The following is a 25,343-nucleotide window of genomic DNA, read 5'->3' as shown; positions in this document are numbered from 1 at the left end:
GCCAACCCCCAGGTATCTACTGTCAGTTTCTGAATATACTGACAAAACCAGTTGTGCGTCACTGTAATGTTTACTCAGAACATGTCAGTCTGCAGGACCTTCGTTTAAAATTTGTTTTAAAAATATTTCATTAGTCATAGCTGGACAAAGAGTTTCCCTTTCTTTACTTCTGACTATCTGATGAACTAGTTTTAAGCAAAATTTGTTCCTTAGTAAGATATAAAATCCTTTGTGATGCCTAAAATCTTTGGAAACATCTTTTTTAAAGTTGGTGAAATTTCATAAACGTGTATTGTTCTGGAGATCACACACAGTAAATTAGTGTCCCTTTTTCTAAAAGCAATGAACATTGTTATGAACGCACTAAACCTCTGTGACATTAATTTAAAATAATGTCGGTTTCAGTGAGTTACATATGTAGTAATCTGGAATGAGTACATTTAAGAGTACATTTAAAATATAAAATCAGCTTAGAAATAGCGGTTAAGAAAATATAAAACAGAGAAGAGCTGCATCGTGTATTCCATAATATTTCATGTTGTGTTCAGCAGGACGGCTGACTCACCCTTACTACAAAGTTTTTGCAAATAAACGTCTGACAAACTTCAGGGCATATCAAAAAACCTGTGGTTGACATTTTTTTCCCCTAAGTTTAGTGCTTTTAATTAGGTACCTTCTGTGTGTCCATTCTGCAGGAGGGAGAGGGTACAGGGGTCTCTGCGGGGACCTGTGATTCTCTGCCACCGTGAGGTGGGCCGGGCGTCTTGTTATTCTTTCTGCCTTGTCCCTTCGCACCCCGCCCCCACTGGGCTGCAAGCTCAGGCTGCCATCGGGCATAGGGGCACCAGTTTAATAATACTACACAGGGCCCCATAAATCCTAAGGACAGCCCTGGGGGCACCAAAAAGTGGTGCCCTGGCTTGGCAGGGAGGAGCCATCTTCCAGAGGCACCGGAGAGCCAGAGCGTTGGCTTGTGGGGGTGGCGAGCCCCAGCCATGGAGGAGCCAGCACGGCGCAGGGGGGCAGGATCCCTGCAAAGGTGGCAACACCTCTAGCAGGAAGCAGCTGCGCCCCTCACCCCTCCTGCCCAAGCTGTGGCCTGGTGCCCCCCCCAGGGGGCTCCTGCAGGCTGCAGCAGATGCATGCGGGCAGAGGCCCCCGTGCATCCCCAGCTCCCCCTTTGCTAGGGTGACCAGATGTCCTGATTTTACAGGGACAGTCCCAATTTTTGGGTCTTTTTCTTATATAGGCTCCTATTAACCCCCACCCCCGTCCTGATTTTTCACACTTGCTGTCTGGTCGCCCTACCAATCGCCGTGCTCGGGCTCTGCGGCTCCCGGGCATGTGAGCCGACGGCAGGGCGTGGGGCCCTGATCCTGCTCCAGGAGGGGCAGGGGCAGCGGTGGTAGCTCACACTCCTGGGAGCTGCAGAGCCCGAGCACGGCGAAGGGAGAACTGGGGGGGGGGGGCGCACAGGGGCCTCTGCCCACATGCATCAGCTGCAGGAGCCCCCAGAAGGCGGCTCCTCCCTGGCGAGCTGCTGCAGCGGCCCAAGCCTGGCCAAGCCAGTGAGTGGACTCGGGGCAGGGGCTGCTGGGGTGGGGTGCAGAGGGGAGGGCTCATGGGGGGGGCTGTGCACCCTCTAGGAGAGTTCAGGGGGTGGGAAAGGGGGAACTTGGTCTGGGGAGCAGCGCCTGGGCAGGCTGGCCCTTGGGGTCAATAAAGGCTCGTTGGGATTTGCCCCTCAATGAACTGATGTTACGGGGGGGGTGGGGGCAAGGTGGAAGTTTCGCCTAGGGCGCAAAATATTCTTGCACCGGCGCTGCGTGGGGGGTCCTGATTGTACCTACAAGCCCTGCTTGGGACTGTGTTCCTGTCATCTAATAAACCTTCTGTGTTACTGGCTGGCTGAGAGTCACAGTGAATCGGTGAGGGGGGGTGCAGGGCCCTGACTCCCCCACACTCCGTGACAGTTACTCACACAGGTGTGCTACATTTTCACGCTGCACCTGGGGCTCATTCTGTAGCCGCTCTGGCTGCTCCAATGAACATATCACACACACCAGGAACTCTTTCTTAGCAGCAAAGTGACAGGAGCTTTAGGGAGATCTGCAGTTCCACAGCTGATAGCCACACGGAAAGGCATTGCATTGACATATACCTGCCAGGCCTTCACCTATTTGACCGAGCGACGCACACCCCAGAACTGGGCTGTAAGTACACATGGCTTGACAAATTCCCTGTGCTTTTTCCTTCTTTCCCAGTGCACCCTGGGTATTGCTCCAAGCCAGACCCAGGCCTGGTCACCATCTGTCTTGTGAGCTGCTCCGACGACACGCAGTGCTCCTTGGACGAGAAGTGCTGCGTTATTGGCTGCCACAGAAAATGCACCAAAGCTGAGCCAGGTAAAATGCTGCAAAGTAACTCAGGGGGCTAGCGGCAGGCACCACGGCCCTTTTCTCTGGGCCTAGCACGGTCCCTGCATCAGCCTGGTGCAGCAGGCTGGATTTCCAAACCAGTGAGGCCATGATAACATGGACATTTCGCACTTACAGTTGTGTGCTGCGTTCGTGCCGTCAGTCACGGTAGCCGGCCGCTCATGTGGCAAATCAAGCATGTTTGCCAACCCCCGGACCCAGTTTGCATGTGCAAACATGGTCACTGTGACATGACCTGGCCTTGCAGCTGTGTACCTGAACCCTATGGAAATCGCTCCCCCCTCCTCGTCCCACAGCAATCCTGGGCTGACAGGCTGCACTCGCTAGCCACCCCCAGGGCTGCACTGCAGGGAGGAGTGAGAAAAGCCTCTTTGAAAAACAGCACATGGCACAAGTGAGCGGCTTCGTCCTTAAAAGGCTGCTGCTCGGCGGTGGAGGCAATGCAATCCAGACTCTCCATGTATTCGAGGCCTCTCTTCTCCTTGGCCAGGGCTCTCCAGTGAGCACAGATGGAAATGCAGGGGGAGGGGGATCACTGCAGCAGCCCTGTGGGGCAGAGAAGGCCTGCGCCCATGGGAGGAAGTCCCCACTCCTCCCGCTACAGAAGTAGTTCTGGGTAGATAAATGCCACTGCACACTGGCAAGGCCTCCACAGCTGCTGGGACCCAGCCAGGCCAGCGCCCTCCCCCCGTGCAGGCAGAGAGCCCAGTGGGTGTGATCAGAACCCCCAGCCCAGCCAGCTGCTTTCGCACAGGCAGAACTTCAGTCCCGAGCAGCCCCGTTGCCTTCAGTGCAGCTTCCCGGGTACTTGACGTGAAGCAGGTGTCAGGTGCTCTGCTGGCCCCGGGCCTTGGGCAGCAGAACCTAAGGAGCTGCCTAGCCAGGCAAAATGCCCAGGGGGAGGACCCTGGGCTGGGCTGATAGTGATTAACGGAGGCTTTTGCAACCCACTGAGCACTGCCATGCAGGAGAGATGGGTCAGTATGACCCCAGTCCTTATCTGGGTCCAAAATCCTGCAGCTCCCCAGCCAGGGCAGTTTGATTAGAACCAACAAGGAAAAAGCCTCTGCACCAGCAGCTTCTAGGAGCCAAGCATCTCCCACACGGTCACGCCATTCTGCACCTGAGCCGGCCTGGCCGGGGCTTTCCCCCTGGGAGCCGACAACCCCAAGGTGCTTCTCAGGCCAGGGTGGGGAAGGCCCTGCCCGTTCACTGACTCGGCTCCACTGGACTCTGACTCTTTTCCAGCCTCCCCTGGCGTTTGTCCCAAGAGGAAAGTGTTGCAACCATTTGCTCCTTGCAACAACAAGTGTGATAACGACAGGAACTGTACTGGGAAACAGAAATGCTGCTTCACCGGCTGTGGCCTTGACTGTGTCCCCCCACAAGCAGGTGCCCTCAGCACTGCCCTGCCACCTGCCCAGTCCGGAGAGGGCTGGGACTGGACCAAACAGACTCCAGAGGGAGGCAGTGTTACAGGTGAAGAGCGGCCAGGACTCTAAGTGCACTGGGCGGGGCAGGGGGGGATGGTTGGTCCTAGGCTGGCCCATTTCTCACCAGATCCCCCCTGTGATGAAGTGGGACTGTTCTTAATGTTTCCCCTAATACTGTTTGGGTGCCTCAGTTTCCCCTATGCATTTCTTAAGTCTCTAGGTGGTGGGATAAGGCCAGTGTGCATAAATCACTGACCCTCTGTCTTCTAGCAACAAATAGCCGGCGCCCTTCCCCCTGCAAGGAAATAGCTAGAGATGAACCAAAAGATCAGGTGACCTCCTGGCCCAGGAAAGAGACAAAGGCCAGAGAGGAGGGGCTGGAGGGGGTTTGGCAGTTTGGAGCTGGCTGGAGACGGGAATTGAGGGCAGACGTGGGGGTCTGCCTTGCTGGGCCCCAGAATGGACCCGGCTGAGGGGTCCCATTCTCTGTACCGGCAAGACCTGTTTTAGACCCTGTTCCTGTCATTGAATAAACCTCTGTGTTACTGGCTGGCTGAGAGTCACGTCTGACTGCGAAGTGGGGGTGCAGGACCCGGTGGCCCCCCCAGGACCCCGCTGGGGTGGACTCGCTGTGGGAAGCACAGGGAGGGGCAGAGGATGCTGAATGCTCCAAGGAGAGACCCAGGAGGTGAAGACGTGTGAGCTTCTTGCCCTGAACAAGTCTGCTCCAAGGGAGAGGAGGTTCCCCAGAGTCCTGCCTGGCTTGGTGGGGAGCAGTTCCAGAGCGTCGCCCGGGGACTCCGTGACTCCCCCACCCCCTAGAGAGTCCCTGCCCTTCTGCAGTGAAGCTGGGTCCTTCCATCCCTGGGAGGGGCGATGCCGCAGTGACTGGGACAGCTCAGGAGCAGCACATGCCTGAAGCCAGTGCTGGGTGCAGCCACGACCGTCCGTCAGTAACAGGTCAGGTTGCCAACCCTCCAGGATTGTCCAGGAGTCTCCGGGAATTATGTCCTGTGATGAAACCTCTAGGAATATATCCAACCAAAACTGGCAACGGGCGGAGGGAAACCTGTGTTTTACAGGCTGTTTTTAACAGCGCCTCTGCACTGCAGCTTTGTCAGCCCAGCAGGCACCTGCACTAGCTGGAGGGGTGTTCTGAACTCGCTGGCATTTCCTGTGTGCTGGGAACAAGGGCCCAGGGTTATTTATTAGGCCTAGACCTGAAAGCGCCCTCCTGCTGTGCGAGGTGTGACTGTAACTGGGCCGGAATTAGCCAAGGCAACCGTCATGCGCTGGGGAGAGCAGGGGCTGCATTAGGAGCCCAGCGTTCACTACCAGGCTCCTTTAGACCGTCCCCTCGGGCTGTGCATTTGCAAGAGCTGGTGTGTGCAGAGATGGATGCACACCAGCCGGCCTGCTTGGTGCCCCAGTGCCAGGGTCGCTGCCGCAGTGGCGGGTGCAGATCTTCGGTGATGCAAGTAGCTGGTCATTTGCATGCACCTCTTTCGGAAGGAAAGTACCTCAGTGTCTCCACCAGAGAAAGGAGTGATGGTGCCTGGGGCTAGTGAGTACCACATGCTACCATGGTGTTATTGCCACTAGTAAAGGAAACTCAGCGGGCGGAGGGCGGTTCTGTCACCCCTGGCGGTTGTTCTTAGGGCCCCTTTTCTGTTGCAGGGATGCCAAGGAAGCGTGGCACCTGCCCACCCAACCTCATGAAGTGTCTCTACACGGAGCCCCCTCTGTGCCTCAACGACACCAGCTGCCAGGGGCGGCAGAAATGTTGCTACAACATGTGTCGGTTCCGCTGCGTGGACCCGGAGGAAGGTACCAGAGATGGTGGGCGGCACCACTCGTGCTGTCAGCACAAGAGCTAGGCACAGTTACTGGGGCAATCCCCCGGTTCACTGGGTGAGGGCAAATGGTGGCACCCTCAGCTGCTCCTGGCCCCAAACAAATCCCCACAAATCACCTCTCTCCCCATCCAGCACTGGGCTCATCCCACTCCACAGCACAGGGATCCACATCCTGCCCCCCAAGGTCCCCGCCTACTGAGAGCAGCTTTTTTACCCCCCAAGGTGCCCCTAAAGACCCGGGGAAGAGCCTGCGATTAACGCCCTGCCCTGGCTGCAATCCCTGGCGGGCAAAGGGCACTGGCCTCCATTGCCCACTGGCACTGCCTCAGCCATTAGCAGCAAATTGGTTGAGGGTGGCACAAAGTGGGCATGGATTAGGGTAGAGGGAAGGCAGGAAGAATGAGTGCTGGGCCAAAATTGGGGAGAGAGGAGCTTGGGCAGCAGGGTTAAGGCAGGGGGCTGAGACCACCAAGGGCAGGTGGGGGGTGAAGGCAGGAGGCAGCCAGGGCAGGGGTTGAAGGCAGGGGGCCAAAGGTAGGGCATGAGGGCAGGAGGCAGCCAGGCCAGGGGGTGAAGGCAGGAAGCAGCCAGGGCAGGAGGCAGCCAGGGCAGGGGTATGATGGAGTAGGGGCTGTCTGTGTGGGGGATGGGAGAGCCAGGGATGTCTTTAGGGGAGGGACAGGATCTTTAAGCCTGTAACCTGAGCCAGGTAGGGGGGAGGCGGTTAGCACCTTGGCCTGGGAAGCTGGACAAAGGAATCGGCCGGCTGGAGGAGGGGCAGTTCAGTTTCGGTTGTGGGCTGGGTGAGGGGTATTCAGGGGATCCTATGCTGGACCCAAGCACCCTGAAAGCCCAGAAGGACTCAATGGAGGGGTCCTGACTGTGCCTGCAAGCTCTGCTGTAACCTGTGTTCCTGTTGTCCAATAAACCTTCTGTTTTACTGGCTGGCCGAGAGTCACTGTGGGTCCCAGGAAGAGGAGTGCAGGGCCGGACTCCCCCACACTCCGAGACAACTAGTGGCAGCGGCGGGAGATACTGCACCCCGTGGATGATGCTTCCTGTAGTAAGTGACTGGGGAGCAGTAAAACGAAGGGGTGGTTAACCCCTGGGAGTGTGTGCCCAGTGAGAAGGACTTTGCAGTAACAGGGTCCCCCGGCGGATTGCAGCGAGCGGTCCCAGGGGCGAAGGAGTCGGCAGCTCGACCCTGGCAGAGAGGTGGTGACCTCACGAAGGGCTGGTGCACTAGGGGTCCCCCTGGAAACCGTTGGGAGCGGCGAGCACCCCGGCCTGTGAGTGCCCAGCAGGAAGATGTATGCCAAGCGGCGCAAGTGCGACCTGCTGGAGCTGTGCAAGCAGAGGGGGCTGCGCCCGGGGAGGCTCAGCAAGGACCAGCTGATTGCCCAGCTGGAGCAGGGAGACCGCATGAATGAACGGAGCCCTGTCTCTGAGGGAAGCAGCCAGGCAGATGCAGCGCAGGCACCAGGGTCTGTCCCCGCTGGGAGTGGTCAGCCGGCGGCTGAGGGCTTCCCGAGACCCCCCCTTCCTAGGCGTAGGGGAAGGGCGAGGAGGAGCCCAGTGAATACCGAGGGCACAGTGACCCCCCCCCCCGGCCAGCAGGGGATCCTCCCGGCGACGCTCGGCATCCGTGGAGCGGATGCGGCTGGAATATGACAGGGAGCTGAGACAGGAGGAGCTCAAGTTACAGAGGCAAGAACTGAAGGAGCGCGAGATCCAGCGTGAACATGAGCGGGAGGAGAAGGAGAAACAGCGTAAACATGAGCTGGACCTGGCCCAGCTGGCGAGCAGTGAGGCCCCGGCTGCGGTGAGTGAGGGGGGACCCAAGCCTACAAAGAGCTTTGATAAGCACTTGCTGCCCCGGCGTAAGGAGGGGGAGGACATAGATACCTTCCTGACGCCCTTTGAGAATGCCTGCGAGCTGCACCGGGTTGACCCTGCAGACAGGATCCCGTTTCTCACCCCATTACTGGACTCCACAGCCGTGGAGATGTACAGCCGACTGAAAGGGGCGGAGGCAGGGGACTACGAACTGTTCAAACAGGCCCTGCTCCGCGAGTTTGGGCTGACTCCTGAGATGTACCGGAAAAAGTTCCGGAGTCAGTGTAAAACCCGTGAGGTCACATATCTACAACTGGTCAACCGGGCGCAGGGGTATGCCTGCAAGTGGACAGCTGGGGCCCAAACTACAGAGGACCTGCTTGACCTATTCATACTGGAGCACCTGTACGAGCAGTGCCCGTCTGACTTGAGGCTGTGGTTGATGGACCAGAAGCCAGAGAACCCGCAGCACGCAGGCCAGCTGGCCGACCAATTTGTGGACACTCAAACAGGAGACAACAGGGAGGAGTCTCGAAGGAGAAGCCTGCCTCAACGCAGAGAGAGAGTCACAATGGGACCTCCCAGCGGGGGCCTATAGAGAATCCCCACCAAAGGGGAACATCCCGCGTCAGGTCCATCCAACCCACTTGAGGGGACCCACGAGACATGGGCTGCTATCACTGTGGCCAACGAGGCCACATACGGGCCCAATGCCCCAAGCTCAGGGACAGACCAAGCAGACCCAACCCGCAGAGGATGGACTGGGTAAAGACCCAGTCGGAGGAGGGGCAACGTTCCCAGGAAAGGGGGGCTGGCAACATACCACCTGTGAATAAGGGAGGAGGTCCCCGGGTCAGCTCCTCTGAGGGGCTGGATGCTCCAGGCTCTGGGTTTTTGGTTTACAGGGTGGGCGCAGGGCTGGCCCTCCGGACAGAGTGCCTTGTTGCCCTGGAGGTAGATGGGAGGAAGGTCACTGGGTACTGGGACACGGGTGCAGAGGTGATGCTGGCCCAGCCCGAGGTGGTGGCCTCAGATCGGATGGTGCCTGACCCCTACCTGACCCTGATGGGCGTGGGTGGGACCCATTCAAGGTGCCAGTGGCAAGGGCACACCTGAAGTGGGAGGCCAAGGAGGGCCCCAAGGACGTGGGGGTACACCCACATTTGCCCACGGATGTGTTAATGGGAAAGGACCTCGAGGACTGGCCTAGTAACACCCAGAGTGCCCTGGTCGTGACTCGCAGTCAGAGTCAGCGAAGGGCGCTGCGCCCCGACAACAGGGAAGGGACTCTGCCCGAGGTGCAGGATCCTAACCTGGGGGGGGGGGAAAGCCCAGGGACATGACTCAGAGAGGCGGCGTCCTCAGACCCAGCCCGCAAGAGAGAGCCGGTCCCCATCCCTGTCCCAGCTGCAGAGTTCCAGGCCGAGTTGCAGAAAGATCCCTCCATGCGGAAGCACCAGGACCGGGCTGACCTTAGTGCAGTACAGACCATGAGGAGAGGTTGCAAGGAGAGGTTCCTGTGGGAGAAAGGGTTCCTGTACCGAGAATGGGCTCCCCCAGGGGAAGTAGAGTCATGGGGGATCAGGAGGCAGCTGGTGGTTCCCCAGAAGTTTCGCCACAAGCTACTGTATCTGGCCCACGACATCCCTCTCACAGGGCACCAGGGAATCCGGCGCACCAGGCAGAGGCTGCTAGAGAACTTTTACTGGCCTGGGGTCTTTACCCTAGTCCGACAATACTGCCAATCCTGTGACCCCTGCCAGAGGATGAGGAAGGCCTGGGACAAGGGGAAAGCGGCTTTGAGGCCTTTACCCATCATAGAAGAACCTTTCCAGAAGGTGTCCATGGACGTAGTGGGACCCCTCAGCAAGACGACCCGGTCAGGGAAGAAATACATCCTGGTGGTGGTGGATTTTGCCACTCGCCACCCCGAGGCGGTGGCCTTGTCCTCTATTGAAGCAGACACCGTGGCAGATGCACTGCTGACCATTTTCAGCCGGGTGGAGTTCCCCAAGGAAGTCTTAACGGACCAGGGGTCCAACTTCATGTCGGCCCTACTCCAGTGCTTGTGGGAAAAATGTGGGGTCCGGCATAACTGGGCCTCAGCGTATCACCGCCAGTCCAAAGGGCTGGTGGAAAGGTTCAACAGGACGCTGAAGATAATGCTAAAAACATTTATGAACCAGCACCCACAGGACTGGGACAAGTACTTACCTCACCTGCTGTTCACGTACAGGGAGGTTTCCCAGGAATCTACCGGGTTTCGCCTTTCGAACTGTTGTATGGAAGGCGGGTAAGGCGGCCCCTGGACCTGATAAGAGACGAATGGGAGGAGAAGGCCACTCCTGATGGAGAGTCAGTGGTGGAGTATGTCCTGATCTTCCGGGAAAGACTGGCCGAGCTCATGGGCCTGGCCAGGGAGAATCTGGTCCGAGGCCAGAGGAAACAGAAGGTCTGGTATGACCGCACGGCGCAGACCCGCACCTTTGCCACCGGGTATCAAGTGATGGTTCTCATCCCCATGAGGAAAAACAAACTCCAGGCTGTCTGGGAAGGGCCCTTCAAGGTTATCAAGCAACTAAATGAAGTAAACTATGTGGTGGAGCTGTCGAATTGGGCACATCACCATCAGGTGTACCATATGAGCATGAGGAAGCCATATTATGACAGGGGGAATGTGGTGTTGGCCATGTGTGGACATTGGGAGGAGCAGGGAGATGACCCCTTAGTGGATCTATTCCCTGGGACAAAAGCTGGTTCCCCCCTGGAGGCGATTCCCCTCTCTGATCAGCTGACCCCGGGCCAGCACGCTGAGATCAGGGGGGTGCTGCATCTATACCGACAGCTGTTTTCCAACCAGCCTGGACGCACTAATTTGACTGTCCCCCGGGTAGAGACGGGGTCACATCCCCCTATAAGATGCTCCCTTTTTCGGGTCACTGGTAAAACTGCCCAGGATCTAGAAAGAGAGGTCAGGGACATGCTGGCTTTGGGGGTGATCCAGCCGTCTTCCAGCCCTTGGGCCTCGCCAGTGGTGCTGGTCCCCAAGAAGGATGGGTCAATCCGGTTCTGTGTGAACTATCGAAAGCTCAGTGCCATCACCGTATCTGATGCCTACACCATGCCCAGGCCTGACGAGCTCCTAGACAAGCTGGGAGGTGCTCGGTACCTCACCACTATGGATCTTACCAAAGGCTACTGGCAAGTGCCGCTGGACGCAGATGCCAGGCTGAAATCGGCCTTTATCACCCCTCTGGGGCTCTACGAGTTTCTGACCCTGCCCTTCGGCCTCAAGAGAGCACCGGCCACCTTCCAGCGCCTGGTGGATCAGCTACTGAGGGGGATGGAGAGTGTTGCCGTGACGTATATTGACGACATCTGCATCTTCAGCCAGACCTGGGAGGACCACATGTCCCAGGTTAAACAAGTGCTGAACCGACTCCAGGAGGCTGGGTTAACCGTAAAGGCTGAGAAGTGCAAGGTGGGGATGGATGAAGTATCTTACCTGGGCCATCGGGTGGGGAGCGGCTGCCTGAAGCCAGAACCAGCCAAGGTGGAGGTGATCAGAGACTGGCCTGCTCCCCAAACCAAAAAGCAGGTCCAGGCCTTTATTGGGATGGCGGGGTACTATAGAAGGTTCGTGCCCCACTTTAGTGCCATAGCCAGCCCCATCACTGAACTGTGCAAAAAGGGGAAGCCAGACAAGGTAGTTTGGACCGAGCGGTGCCAGCAGGCTCTCCAGGCGCTGAAGGAGGCTCTGATTAGTGGCCCAGTTCTGGCTAACCCAGATTTTGACAAGCCCTTTATGGTGTTCACTGACGCCTCAGACACGGGACTGGAGGCGGAGTTAATGCAGGAGGATGAAAAGGGGGAGAGACACCCCATCGTGTACCTGAGTAAGAAGCTGCTACCCCGGAAGCAAAGCTATGCAGCCATCAAAAAGAAATGCCTAGCCATGGTGTGGGCCCTTAAGAAACTGGAGCCATATCTCTTTGGGCGACACTTCACCGTGTACACCGACCACTCTCTCCTGACCTGGCTGCACCAGATGAAAGGAGCCAACACCAAGCTCCTGAGGTGGAGCCTGCTCCTGCAGGACTATGACATGGACGTGGTCCATGTGAAGGGAAGTGCCAACCTGACAGCGGATGCGTTGTCCCGGAGAGGGGACCCTGAACTTCCCCAGGTCACTGGGCAGAGTGACCCCGCTCAGTTCAGTCTCGAAGGGGGGAGAGAAGTTGTCACGGAATGTGGGGGAGTCCGGCCCTGCACCCCTCTTCCTGGGACCCACAGTGACTCTCAGCCAGCCAGTAAAACAGAAGGTTTATTGGACAACAGGAATGCAGGTTACAGCAGAGCTTGCAGGCACAGTCAGGACCCCTCCATCGAGTCCTTCTGGGCTTTCAGGGTGCTTGGGTCCAGCATAGGATCCCCTGAATTCCCCTCACCCAGCCCAAAACCAAAACTGAACTTCCCCTCCTCCAGCCGACGATTCCTTTGTCCAGCTTCTCGGGCCAAGGTGCTAACTCTCTCCCCCCTACCTGGCTCAGGTTACAGGCTTAAAGATCCTGTCCCTCACCTAAAGACATCCCCGGCTTTCCTATCCCCCACACAGACAGCCCCTACTCCATCACAAGGGGGATGAAGGCAGGGGACAGCAGGGCAGGGGGCTGAAGGCAGGAGTCCAAGGGTACGGGGTGAGGGCAGGGGATAGCCAGGTCAGGGGATGAGGGCAGGGGGTGAAGGCAGGAGACAGCCAGGGCAGGGGGGTGAAGGCAGGAGGCCAAGGGTAGGGGGTGAAGGCAGGGGGCAGCCAGGGCCAGGGGTGAAGGCAGGAGTCCAAGGGCAGGGGGTGAGGGCAGGGGGTGAAGGCAGGAGGCAGCCAGGGTAGGGGGGTGAAGGCAGGAGGCCAAGGGTAGGGGGTGAAGGCAGGGGACAGCCAGGGCAGGGGGTGAAGGCAGGGGTTCAAGGGTAAGGGGTGAGGGCAGGGGTCCAAGGGCAGGGGATGAGAGCAGGAGTCCAAGGGCAGGGAGTGAGGGCATGTAGTTCTTTTTCCTCCCATGGGGATGTCATCTGCCCACCCCGCATCTCACATCTCTGCCCTGTAACCCCTTGTGTTCCAGAGAAATCCGGCATCTGCCCAGCTGAGGCCCCAAAGGGCAGCTTTGATCCTTGCTTTTTCCACTGCTCCGAGGACAAGGACTGCCTGGGAAGCGAGAAATGTTGCCTCCTGAGCTGTGGTGCTGGCTGCCTGGAGCCAATGCAGGATAAAGTGTCCTGGCAGCCAGGTACAGAGCCCTGCGCTCACAGCCAGGGCCCCCTGGCCACCCTTAGCTGAGCCAGCAGGAGGCATCAGTGATGGATCAGGACCTCACCCTGGGGGATCTTGACTTCCCCAGGCCCCGGGGGCTCAGTCTCAGCAGAGGCTGGGCTAGGAGTCGCTGTGCTGGGTGGGATGCGCTGTCCACCAGGAGCTCTCAGCCGGGGCCAAGAGGTGGCAGGTGCTAAGAACAATGGCTGAGAGTGGAGGGGGCAGTGTCTGTGGGTGCAGGCAGGGCTGGCGAGGGAGGAGACAGGAGGAGTCCGTGGGGAAGACGGGCTGAGCAGAGAGGGGCAGGAAACAGGACCCCAGAACGACATCAAGGCTGCAGACCCCCCCGTGCTGCCCCGCTCCAGGCTGCAGAGCCCCCAGCCCGCAGCAGAAGGTGACCCAGAGGCCCTGGCCAGAAGATCGCTGCTGCCACTGCCCCCCCCCCCCGCCCTTGCCGCTTTGGGGCGGGACTTAGGAGAACACCTGGGAAAGGAGCGAGGCCACTGGACAGCAGCTCAGGGGTTTGGGGTCTGAGGAAGGACGGCAGACGCTAGGCCCAGCAGCGTCGAACCTCCAACCTCCCCCCCCTGCCCTGACCCTCTGGGGTGGGCTGGAGATGCTTAGCCCCCAAGGCAGGCAGCCCGGTTCCGACGTTCCCCAGTGCCAGGCTCATCTTTAACATCTCGCTTCTGCCGCACAGACGGGGCAGCCTGGGCAGGGGGCCGAGGGCTTGGGGGGGGCACATCCAAGGAGGCACTGGCCCCAAGGATCTTAGAGCTCTGGCCTCGGGCCCCCCGCCCTTAGTGTCTCTCACGCCCGCTGCTAGGCATGAAGGAAAGGCCCCGCAGCTGGGTCCGTGAGGAGAAGCTGCAGGGGATCCCAGCCCCAGGGGTCTCACCCAGAGAGGAGAGGCGAGGGGAAGTGAGAGCTTTGGCAGTTCACCCTGTCTGGGAAGCCGCCCAGAAATGACAGCCCGGGGGGCCCTTTGCTGGCATTGTGCACCCTGCCAGCATCTGGTGGGAGCCCTGGAGCAGGGACACTCTCCCCCAGGCACCGTTAAACCCTACTGAGGCATTCAAGGTGCCTGTAGAAAGGCTCTCGTTCTCGGTCTGTGGAATGCTCCCAATTCCTGTAGTGGAGGGTTGCCTGGTCAGCACTGGGCCTTTAAAAGTCCGATTGGTGGTGCAGCGGGGCTAAGGCAGGCTCCCTGCCTGCCATGGCTCCAGGCAGCTCCCGGAAGCAACGGCATGTCCCCCCCTCCAGCTCCTATGTGTAGGGGCAGTCAGGGGGCTCCGTGCACTGCCCCTGCCCCAAACACCAGCTCCACAGCTCTCATTGGCTGGGAACTGCAGCCAAAGGGAGCTGCGGGGGTGGTGCCTGCGGATGGGCAGTGCGCAGAGCTGCCTGGCCATGCCTCTACATAGGAGCCAAAGCGAGGACATGCCGCTGCTTCCAGGAGCTGCTTGAGGTGAAAGCACCTCCCAGAGCCTGCACCCCGCCCATCTCATGCCCCAACCCCATCACAGAGCCCCCTCCCACACCCTGAACTCCTCACTTCTGGCCTTGCCCCAGAGCCCACAGCCCCAGCTGGAGCCTTCCCCACTTCCCCCACACTCTAGCCTCCTGAGTCAGCCTAGTGAAAATGAGCCACTGAGTGAGGGTGGGGAGAGCAAGCAACAGGGGGGTGAGGGGGTGGAGTGAGTGGGGGCATGGCTTCGGATAAGGGCCGGGATGGGGTGGGATCTTGGAGGGGGGGCATGGGCAGGGGGCAGGGCGGGGTGTTTGGTTTTGGGGGAGTAGAAAGTTGGCAGCCCCCCTGTAGTGCCCTAGAGGCTCCTGCCCTGTGGACGTCTCTCGGGCTTTCCCACGAAGGGTCTGTTCTGTGCCCTCAGATATTTGCCAGCTGCCAGCCCAAGCGGGTCTCTGTGACGTCTACTCCTTCCGGTACTTCTACAATGCCACCAGCCAGAGGTGCGAGCAGTTCTTGTACCGCGGCTGCAGGGGAAATGCCAACAACTTTAGGACAAAAGCCGAGTGTCTCCAGGCCTGCGCACACCACGGTAAGGGAGAACATTTCCACGCAGCTGGCTCTGCCTGGGGGTCCCTGCGCCCCTGCCCCAGGATACCAGGGACACCTGCTCATTGGAATCAATGGATCCTGAGGGGCGAGAAGGGCTCAGGCCCCAGGAGTCTGGGCTGGAGCTGGAAGCAGAGGTGAGGCCAAGAGCTGGAGCAGGGCCCGAGGCAGGGGGATGAAGAGGAGAGAGAGGGCCAATGTGGGAGGGAAATGGGGCTCTGGCTCACTCTCCCATGGGGCTGTGAGGCTTTGGCTGCGTGTGGGCGTCTCAGCACCGCCCGTGTGACTGTTCTGTGCCCCAGAGAAGCCTGGCGAGTGCCCAGCCGTAGCACAGGGACAGGCTGCTGCCTGTGACAAGAAATGCCGCCACGACGACGACTGCCTGGGTTCCCAAAAGTGCTGTGGGAACGGCTGCGGTTCCGAGTGCACCTCAGTGACCCCAGAAGGTGAGAGCCGCTTGCTGCTGAGGGGAGGGCAGGGCTCACAAGGGTTCCCCTCAATGCATGCACATGCACCCCCAAGTGCCCCTGGCTCCCAGGGAGGGTAGGCTGGACTCTCGCTGAGCACTCTCCTGGAGGGCCACACGGTTCTCTCCGGCCCCTGGGGGAGTCAGCACTCCGGATATGGAGCAAGGGCAGTGGGACTGTGCTCAGTGCAAGCGAGTGAGGAGGGAGCAGGGCAGGTTGCTGGATTTATTTTGGTTAGGACTCTCGTTGTCAAGGTGCTCCCTGTCCCAGGAGGCAGGTGGACATGCGAGAGGCCAAGACCAAGCAGGGGCAGGGGTTGGGCTAGGTCCAGACAGAAGGCCAGAGCCAGGGCCAGGTCAGCCCATTTCCTGCAGGGACACCCTTATCCCCACCCAGGGCTGCAGGCCAGGGTCTGATGCCTGGTGACCATGTATCACAGTGAGCCTGGAGTCTGCCTGGCATTGAGTTTTTTATTTTAATAGCCTATCACTATCATCATCCTGGTCAGGTGGTCGGTAATAGATCCCTACTGCTATATTCTTATTATTCGAGCATAGGATTACTGTCCATAGAGATTCTGTGGTACAGTTTGGTTCATTTAAGATTTTTACTTCATTTGATTCTACGCTTTCTTTCACATATGGTGCCATTCCCTCTCCAGCACGACCTGTTCTGTCCTTTCGATATATTTTGTACCCTGGTGTTACTGTGTCCCGTTGATTATCCTCATTCCACCAAGTTTCCATGATACCTATTATATCAATGTCCTTATTTAATACATGGTGCTCTAGTTCACCCATCTTAGTATTTAGACTTCTAGATCCTATCACTCACCCCCATTGGTTTGGTACTAATGTGGCCCGCAGCCCCAGTCTTCAGCCAGTCGCCTTCTGGGGGCCAGAGCTGGACTCTGGGGAATGGCAGCTCCCTCCTGGTTGGTGAAGAGAGTCACTGCAGGGAGCTGCAGGGTGTCTCAGTACAGTCACAAGTGACCTGGAAAAAGGGATAAACAGTGAGGTGGCAGAATTTACAGACAATACAAAATTACTCAAGATAGTTAAGCCCAAAGCTGACTGTGAAGAGCTACAAAGGGACCTCACAAAATTGGGTAACTGGGCAAGAAAGTGGCAGGTGAAATTCAATGTTGATAAATGCAAAGTAATGCACATTGGAAAACATAATCCCAACTGTACATACAAAACGATGGAGTCTAAAACAGCTGTGAACACCGAGAAAGAGCTCTTGGAGTCACCACGCATAGTTCTCTGAAAAGTAGGGCTGCCAAGCGATCAAAAAAATTAATTGCTATTAAAAATATTTATTGCGATTAATCGTGCTATTTAATAATAATAGAATACCATCTATTTAAATATTTGTGGCTGCTTTCTACATTTTCAAATATATTGATTTCAGTTACAGCACAGAATACAAAGGGTACAGTGCTCACTTTATTTTTAATACAAATATTTGCAATGTAAAAAACAAAAGAAATTGTATTTTTCAGTTCACCTAACACAAGTACTGCAGAGCAATCTCTTTATCATGAAAGTTGAACTTACAAATGTGGAATTATTACCAAAAAACCTGCATTCAAGAATAAAACCATGTAAAACTTTAGAGCCTACAAGTCCACTTAATCCTACTAGTCCTACTGTTCAGCCAGTCGCTCAGATAAAGAAGATTGTTTACATTTGCAGGAGATAATGCTGCCTGCTTCTTCTTTACAATTTTACCTGAAAGTGAGAACAGGCATTCGCACACTGTTGTAGCCGACGTCACAAGATATTTACATGCCAGATGCACTAGAGATTCATATGTCCCTTCATGCTTCAACCACCATTCCAGGGGACATACGTCCATGCTGATGATGGGTTTTGCCTGATAACGATCCAAAGCAGTGCGAACCAACACGTGTTCATTTTCATCACCTGAGTCAGATGCCACCAGCAGAAGATTGATTTTCTTTTTTAGTGGTGTAGTTTCCACATCAGATTGTTGCTCTTTTAAAACTTCTGAAAGCATGCTCCACACATTGACCTTCTCAGATTTTTGAAGGCACCTCAGATTCTTAAATCTTGGGTGGAGTGCTGTAGCTATCTTTCAGAATTTCACACTGGTTTCTTCTTTGCATTTTGTCAAATTTGCAGTGACAGTGTTCTTAAAATGAACAATATGTGCTGGGTCATCATCCGAGACTGCTATAACATAACAAATATATGGCAGAATGTGAGTAAAACAGAACAGGAGACCTACAATTCTCCCCCAAGGAGTTCAGTCACAAATTTAATTAATGCGTTATTTTTTTAATGAGCATAATCAGCATGGAAGCATGTCCTCTGGAACGATGGCCGAAGCATGAAGGGGCATATAAATCTTTAGTTCATCTCACACATGAATATCTTGCAACATCAGCTACGAAAGTGCCATGCAAATGCCTGTTCTCACTTTCAGGTGACATTGTAATTCAGAAGTGGGCAGCATTATCTCCTGTAAGTGTAAACAAACTTGTTTCTCTTAGCGATTGGCTGAACGAGAAGTAGGATTGAGTGGACTTGCAGGCTCTAAAGTTTTATATTGTTTTGGTTTTGAGTGCAGTTATGTAACAAAAAAGCTTACATTTGTAAGTTGCACTTTCAGGATAAAGACTTGTATGACATATTGAAAAATACTGTTTCTTTTGTTTATCATTTTTATAGTGCAAATATTTGTAATAAAAAATAGTATAAAGTGAGCACTGTACACTTTATATTCTGTATTGCAATTGAATTTGATACATTTGAAAATGTAGAAAATCATCCACAAATATTTAATACATTTCAATTGCTATTCTATTGTTTAACAGTGATTAAATGCGATTACAGTAACTCCTCACTTAACACTGTAGTTCTGTTCCTGAAAAATACCACCTTAAGCGAAATGATGTTAAGCGAATCCAATTTCCCCATAAGAATTAATGTAAATGACTGGGTTAGGTTCCAGGGAAATTTTTTTCACCAGAGAAAAGACTATATTACACACACACACACACACACACACACACACACACACACACACACACACACACACACACACACACACACACACACACACACACGAGTATAAGTTTTAAGCAAGCAATTTAATACTGGTACACAGTGATGATGATTGTGAAGCTTGGTTGAGGCGGAGGAGTCAGAGGGTGGGATATTTCCCTTACTGCTAAATGATGAACTAGCAATTGGCTGAGCCCTCGAGGGTTAACTCTCTCTCTACACAAAGCCGCAGGAATGGAGGGAGATATACGCATTTGTCTTAAGTACGCTGCCTTGTTAATTAGATCAGCTTGCTGAAATGCAGCTCTGCAAGCTCCCTCCATCCTGAGTCCTGGTCTGTCCCCCCTGCTCTATGGAAGATGAGATGCAGGAGCAGGGGGGAGGGGGACACCCTGACATTAGCCCCCCTCTTCCTTCCCTCCACCTTCCCCTCCCCCTCCACCCCCGCACGGCAAGCAGGAGTCTCAGGGAGCAGCTCTAAGGCAGAGAGCAGGAGCAGCACATGGCAGTGGGGGGAGGGACACAGCTGAACTGCAGGCAGCTGCTGCACAGGGAACTTAGGGGAGTGGGGACCTGATAGGGGGAGCTGATAGGGGGGCTACCAGATGTGATGAAGTAAGGACTGTCTGTGTGGGGAATACCAGTCCACCCTGGTTCCAAGCCCCCACCAGCTAGCTGCAACGGGCTGCTCTTCCTGCAAGCAGTGGACACAGCAGGCGGCTGCCAAACGCGTTAGAGGGGAGCATTGCACAACTTTAAACCAGCATGTTCCCTAATTGATCAGCAGTGTAACAATGAAACAACGTTAACCGGGACGACTTTAAGTGAAGAATTACTGTAATTTTTTTGAGTTAATCACATGAGTTAACTGCGATTAATCGACAGCCCTACTGAAAACATCCACTCAATGTGCAGTGGCAGTCAAAAACACTAACAGAATGTTGGGAATCATTAGGAAAGGGACAGACAAGAAGACAGAAAATATCATAACGCCATGTAAATCCATGGTACTCCCACATCTTGAATACTGCGGGAAGATTTGATCACCTCTGTGATGGAGTAGGGGCTGTCTGTGTGGGGGATGGGAGAGCCAGGAATGTCTTTAAGCAAGGGACAGGATCTTTAAGCCTGTAACCTGAGCCAGGCAGGGGGGCAGGGGGTTAGCACCTTGGCCCGGGAAGCTGGACAAAGGAATCGGGCTGGCTGGAGGAGGGGCAGTTCAGTTTCGGTTTTGGGCTGGGTGAGGGGAATTCAGGGGATCCTATGCTGGATCTAAGCGCCCTGAAACCCGAGAATTACTTGACTGGGGGGTCCTGGTTGGGCCTCCAGGCTCTGCTGTAACCTCCAATCCTGTTGTCCAATAAACCTTCTGTTTTACTGGCTGGCTGAGAGTCACTGTGAGTCCCAGAAAGAGGAGTGCAGGGCCGGACTCCCCCACACTCCGTGACAACCTCATCTCCAAAAAGAGAGATTAGAATTTATAAGGTACAGAGAAGGGCACCAAGATGAAAAGGCCCAGCTTGGAAAAGAGATGACTAAGGGGTTATGACAGAGGTCTATAGACTCATGACTGGTGTGGAGAAAAAGTGTTATTTAGCCTTTTGCATATCACGAGAACCAGTGTCACCCAATGACATTAATAGGCAGGAGGTTTAAGAAACACACAAGGAAGCATTTCTTCACACAACGCACAGTCAACCTGTGGAACTAGTTTCCAGGAGACATTGTGGAGGCCAAAAGTATAATGGGTTAAAAAGAGAACTAGGTAACTTCCTGGAGGATAGGTCCATTAATGGCTCTTAATGAAGATGGTCGGGGGTGGAGCCCCATGCTCCAAGTGTCCCTAGCCTCTGACTGCCAGATGCTGGGCTTGGAGAACAGGGGATGGATCACTGCGTAATTGTCTGTTCTGTTCATTCCCTCTGCATCTGCATCTGGCACTGGCCATTGTCAGCAGACAGGATACTGGGCTAGATGGGCCTTTGGTCTGAGCCAGTATGGCCGTTATGTTTTGTCCCACTCAGGGTGAATGGGGCAGCATGGTCCAGGCTTTGCCCATTGTTACCTGGCATTACAGGGCAGCTGAGGTTCTTCTTCAGTCCTGCTCTGTCCCCATCCCTCAAGACACCCCCTGTTCCCCACGTGGAGTTATCAGCTGTTGGCTGGTGTGGCTCTGACAGCAGCACCCTGAGCATCTACACCACCCCCAGGGACAGAGCAGAGCCCCCTGGAGCACCCCTGGGTGTTTGAAACCTACAGGGGATCCAGCTGTGCACTTCTGAGCCCTGCTTCACCTCGTGCCCTGAATCCCTCGCTCCTCCCTGGGTCCCTGCAATCCCCTGCCACCCCGTGGCGAGGTCCCTGCAAAGCCCCATTCACGTCTCTAGAGCCCTGTCGGCTCCCTCTCTGTTCCATCCCTCACTATGGCCTACATGTTTGCCAGCTCCCTGCTGAGATGGGCCCTGGGGAGGCCTTCGCTTCTGCCACTTTCACCCCTCCAGCTCGGGGAAATTAGTCGTTTGTTTATGGCAGTTGTGGGGGGAACTTGACCAACTTGAAGACAACAGCAGCTCGGTGATCGGGCAGGGCCTCTCTGCTGCATGCCCATTCTGTGTTCCAGAGAGACCCGGCATCTGCCCGACTCTGCAGAGACCTGGCCTCTGTGTGGAGAAGTGCAGCAGGGATGCACAGTGCCCCGGGGGGCAGAAATGCTGCCGCACCGGGTGCGGTCGCATCTGCATGGGAGTCATCGCTGAAGGTATGTTCAGACCTTTCACGTCAGCATCTCTGCTCAGCCCTGCTGCGTGCACGGATCCCGGGATGAGCCAAGTACAGAGCTCCCCAGGGGTTGACAGCCGCCTGCCTGAGCAGGGGCCGGGGCCGGGGCTCGCTCAGGCAGCAGCCAGAAGCCCAGTCCCATAAACCTGCCCTGAATGATGCTGACTCCCGGCTGGCCTCAGAGACTCTGGGACTGGCAGATCCTTAACATGGACATGGGGCCTTCTCTGCACAAAGAGCACTGGTACAGAGGCTAAGGGCACAAGAGAACAGCGGCTGTGGGGTCTATCTTCCTTCCCCCCCCACTCCCACTGCTGCACTTCAGTGAGTGGGCCGGTCTCACTCCCTGTGGCTGTTGTGTGTTGTAGTGAGGCCTGGAGTCTGCCCGGCATTACCAGCAGGAACTGTTGGTGCCTGTGATGAGAGATGCCGTTCCGACAGCGACTGCCCGGGTGCCCAGAAATGCTGCAGCAACGGCTGTGGCCTGGCCTGCATGGCGGTGAACCTTGTTGGTGAGAGGCAGTGGATCCTCGTGCAGGGCCCGTCATGGATCAGTCCTTAGAAAGGCACATTCAGATCCACAGGTGGATTTTGAACCCTGTGTGTTCAGAGGGCATTCAGCTGGCCTTGCTGTGCCCCAGACTCATAGGGACCCATCTGCCCTCCTGCATAGCACAGCCAGAGACCCCCTCCCGGGGACTCCTGCACCCAGCCCAGAGCTCCTGGTGGAGCTAGAGCAGACGTTCAGACTTGAGCTAACTCCCAGGTGACAGAACCTACCATCCCTCTAGGGGAGCAGTTCCCTCCCTGCTCCTTGCTTCTAGCCTGGACATGTGGGGTCCCAGTTCCCAGGCACTGCTCTCAGATCCCTCTGTGCAGACAGCTGCAGACCGTGACCAAGTCACCTCAACCTTCTGGAGAAACTAAACAGAGAGAGCGTCTGCAGTTGCTCCCTGCAGGGCGTCCTCCAGCCACAGACTCGTTCTCTCTGGCTCATCTCTGCCCCTTCCCAGTGTGTTTGCCGGTGCCTCCCTAGCCATAGACTGATATCACTGGGCACTCAGGGACTCGCTTACTGCTGGGGCTTGGGTTGCGAGTTACCTGGTGCACACAGAGGTGGCATGGCCCAGGGAAGCCTCCTTTTAACATCTTGGCAACATGGCCCCATCCCCAGCAAGCCTCCCCTAAGGTGACCAGATGTCCCCATTTTATAGGGACAGTCCCAATATTCGGGCCTTTTTCTTATATAGGCACCTATTACCCGCCCACCCTCTGTCCTGAACTTTCACGCTATGTCCCCCTAGCCTCCCCCTCTGTGATGCCCGGCCGGGGGTGCTGGCGGGAGCTGATCCGCATGTGTGCAGTTATCTGAAGATGCTCTACCCCAGCAGTTTGCTCCTGAACTGCCCTGACTGGTGACCCTGCCAGGACTCTGCTGTCCTGGGCAGCCCTGCTCCCAGCAGAGGGACAGGCCAGGGCAGAGGGCGCAGGAGGTGGGCTCTGAGGGAGGTGGGCACTGATTTCTCCAGCCCCTCCCTTCCCACCACACTGTGTGTCTCACCCTTTGGCTGCTCTGTCTCAGTGAAACCTGGCGTGTGCCCAGCCGGAGCCCCAGGAGCCAGCGAGGAGGCCTGTCTATCCCCCTGCGCCCAGGACAGCGATTGCAGAGGAGACACCAAGTGCTGCCCCCTCGGCTGTGGCCGCACCTGCCTCGCCCCTCAGAAAGGTGAGTCTGCTGCCCTCTCTGACCGCGCTGAGCCCGGCCCCACAGAGGCAAGGCTCCCTTGGCTCACTGCTGACCAGGGCAGAGGCATCTGCGACATGAAGGGAAAGGCCAGGACCCACCACAGAAACACGCCCTGAATGATCCCCACGCCCCAGCTAGCGGCTCAGACTCGGACCATCGTTCTCACAGGGAGCTCAGTCCCAGGGGATGGGGCCGTGGGGCACAGAGCACTGGGGGCGAGGGGGCAGAGGACATGGGACTGGGGGCCAAGATGGAGCAAAGAGTGAGGACAGACAGGGCGGGAGCACTGGCTGCACGGAGGGCACGTGTACTGAGGCAGAGAGGGAACTGGCCGCTGAGGGCAGGACCTGGGGCAGCGAGAGGCTGGGGGGAGAGGACTGGATGTGCCAGGGCCTAAGCCAGGCGTGGGTCAAAGGACAGAGAGGGGGCAACCTCTGGGAGTGCGAAGGGCAAGGAGAGGCCAGGGAAGGTGCCAAGGCAGCGGGCCAGGGAACGGGTTCTGGGCCACCCTTCAGGCCTGGCCTGGCCTATTTCCCCAAGGATCCCCCGCCTGCCGCCCCATTCCCCCATGGAGTCACTGGAACTGGGCTGGGCCTCACCGCCACGCGCCCGGCCTGTGTTTCAGAGAAACCGGGGCTTTGCCCATCATTTAAAATCAGAGACGAGGGGCCGCCCCTGACGCTGTGCCAGCAGGACAGCGACTGCCACAAGAGAGACAAGTGCTGCAGGATGGGCTCCAGCTACGTCTGTGCACCGCCCTCCCCAACGGCAGGTGAGACGGCACGTGCCGTGTGGGCTGCTCCAGGGGCACCCGCTGCCCACCCCGTCACTCCCTCCCAGGGGCTGATGGCTCAAGGGCCGGTTTCCCAGTGCGGGGCTGGGATTCCTTGGAGCCCAGGACCTTTGTGTGTGGTGTACCCAGAGTTACTGGCTGGGCCAGGGCACCAGGAGGCGGAGCAGTGAGGGACTGGGGGGACAGGCAGAGAGCAGAGGCCTCTGACGGCATATGGGGAGGGTGGGGTGCCTATGACAGGGGCTGAGGACAGAGGCAACCAGGCCTTTTCCTCCTAAGATACCATCCTGGGAATGGAAAGGTCTCAGTGCTGGATGGAGGAGAGAGCAGAGTCTTTTGTCAGCCCCATTCCCCTCGTCCCCCCGATACCAGCTGGAGCGTTAGGGTTTGTCGGGATGGGGCATCACTGCCCTGTGACTGCTCTGTGTTGCAGAGGACCCCGGCGCTGGCCCAGCCGCCCCCGAGGGGCACAGTGGGCAGAGATGCCGCAGTGACCGGGACTGCCCGGGAGCAGAGATGTGCTGCAGCCATCAGTGCCATGCAGAGTGCCCCGCGCAGGACGAAGGTAAACCCCACGCCGTGCCATTGGCAGCAGGAATCCGAGCTGTGCCCATCCCTCGCCCCCATCGGTTTGGTACTAATGCCGCCCGCAGCCCCAGCCTTCAGCTAGTCACCTTCTGGGGGGCAGAGCTGGGCTCCGGAACGGCAGCTCCCTCCTGGTTGGTGAAAAGGGTTACTCCAGGGAGCTGCAGGGGTATTAGAATGTGGCAGCACCTGGGGGCAGGGAGATCCCGGCTTTGCCCATTGTTACCAGGCACTACCGGGCACGGAGCTGAGGGAACGGAAAGGATAATGAGGGGGCTAAGTGTGATGAACAGCGCACGGAGCTAGCGGGATGAGACAGGCACCGGGGTCCTTCTTCAGTCCTGGTCTGGCCCAGTTCCCTCGGGACACCCCCTTCCCTGAGGAGCTGTGAGGCGACAGCTGGTGTGGCTCTGTGCCCAGCCGGGTTCTCACTGCCATGGGGCTGTTCTATGTAACAGGGACCCCCACACCTGGCCCAGCTGCCCCCGAGGGACACAGTGGGCAGAGATGCCACAGTGACCAGGACTGGCCGGGAGCAGAGAGGTGCTGCAGCCATCGGTGCTGCAGCCATCGGTGCCGCCAGGCATGCCCAGTGCAGGGCAGCGGTTAGTTTCTCTGCCCGTGCTGGGGGAATGGCAGCGACTGGCTCGTGCTGGGAACACCTTGACAGGATCACACAGGGGGTGGACAGGAACAGGGGCTAGAGGCTGGGCCTGCAACGGGGCCTCTGCTCTTTGCCTGTCCCAGCAGGTCCATTTCCCTGAGGTCTCCTCTCCCTCCCCACATGGAGGCATTAAGGGCTCATCAGGGTCTGACTGCCTTGGGCCACCCAGTGCTCCAGCCGGCAGCCTGCCAGGCCACTGAACAAGGAGCCGTGGGGCCGGTAGGGAGCCAGAAATGCTGCAATAGTGGCTGTGGCCACACCTGCACCACCCTTGCCCAGGGAGGGACAGTCCCATGCACCACATTTGGGGCCATGGCATGCAGCGA

General features: G+C 56.9%; 1 protein-coding gene across 1 annotated transcript in view; it reads left to right on the top strand.

The window, feature by feature from the left end:
* The window catches only part of LOC115635182 (uncharacterized protein ZC84.1-like), a 42,084-nt gene that overhangs the window by 7,165 nt on the left and 9,576 nt on the right, over positions 1–25,343 (top strand). The window contains exons 3-12 of the mRNA XM_030533526.1: positions 2,265–2,405; positions 5,549–5,698; positions 12,687–12,851; positions 14,767–14,934; positions 15,254–15,397; positions 21,071–21,208; positions 21,597–21,740; positions 22,811–22,954; positions 23,601–23,747; positions 24,202–24,333. Coding sequence (XP_030389386.1) covers positions 2,265–2,405; positions 5,549–5,698; positions 12,687–12,851; positions 14,767–14,934; positions 15,254–15,397; positions 21,071–21,208; positions 21,597–21,740; positions 22,811–22,954; positions 23,601–23,747; positions 24,202–24,333 — 1,473 coding nt within the window. The remainder of the gene's footprint in view (positions 1–2,264; positions 2,406–5,548; positions 5,699–12,686; positions 12,852–14,766; positions 14,935–15,253; positions 15,398–21,070; positions 21,209–21,596; positions 21,741–22,810; positions 22,955–23,600; positions 23,748–24,201; positions 24,334–25,343) is intronic.

The sequence above is a fragment of the Gopherus evgoodei genome, chromosome 14, assembly GCF_007399415.2.
Source record: "Gopherus evgoodei ecotype Sinaloan lineage chromosome 14, rGopEvg1_v1.p, whole genome shotgun sequence".
Classification (NCBI taxonomy): domain Eukaryota; kingdom Metazoa; phylum Chordata; order Testudines; family Testudinidae; genus Gopherus; species Gopherus evgoodei.
This window is presented reverse-complemented; position numbering and strand designations above follow the sequence as displayed.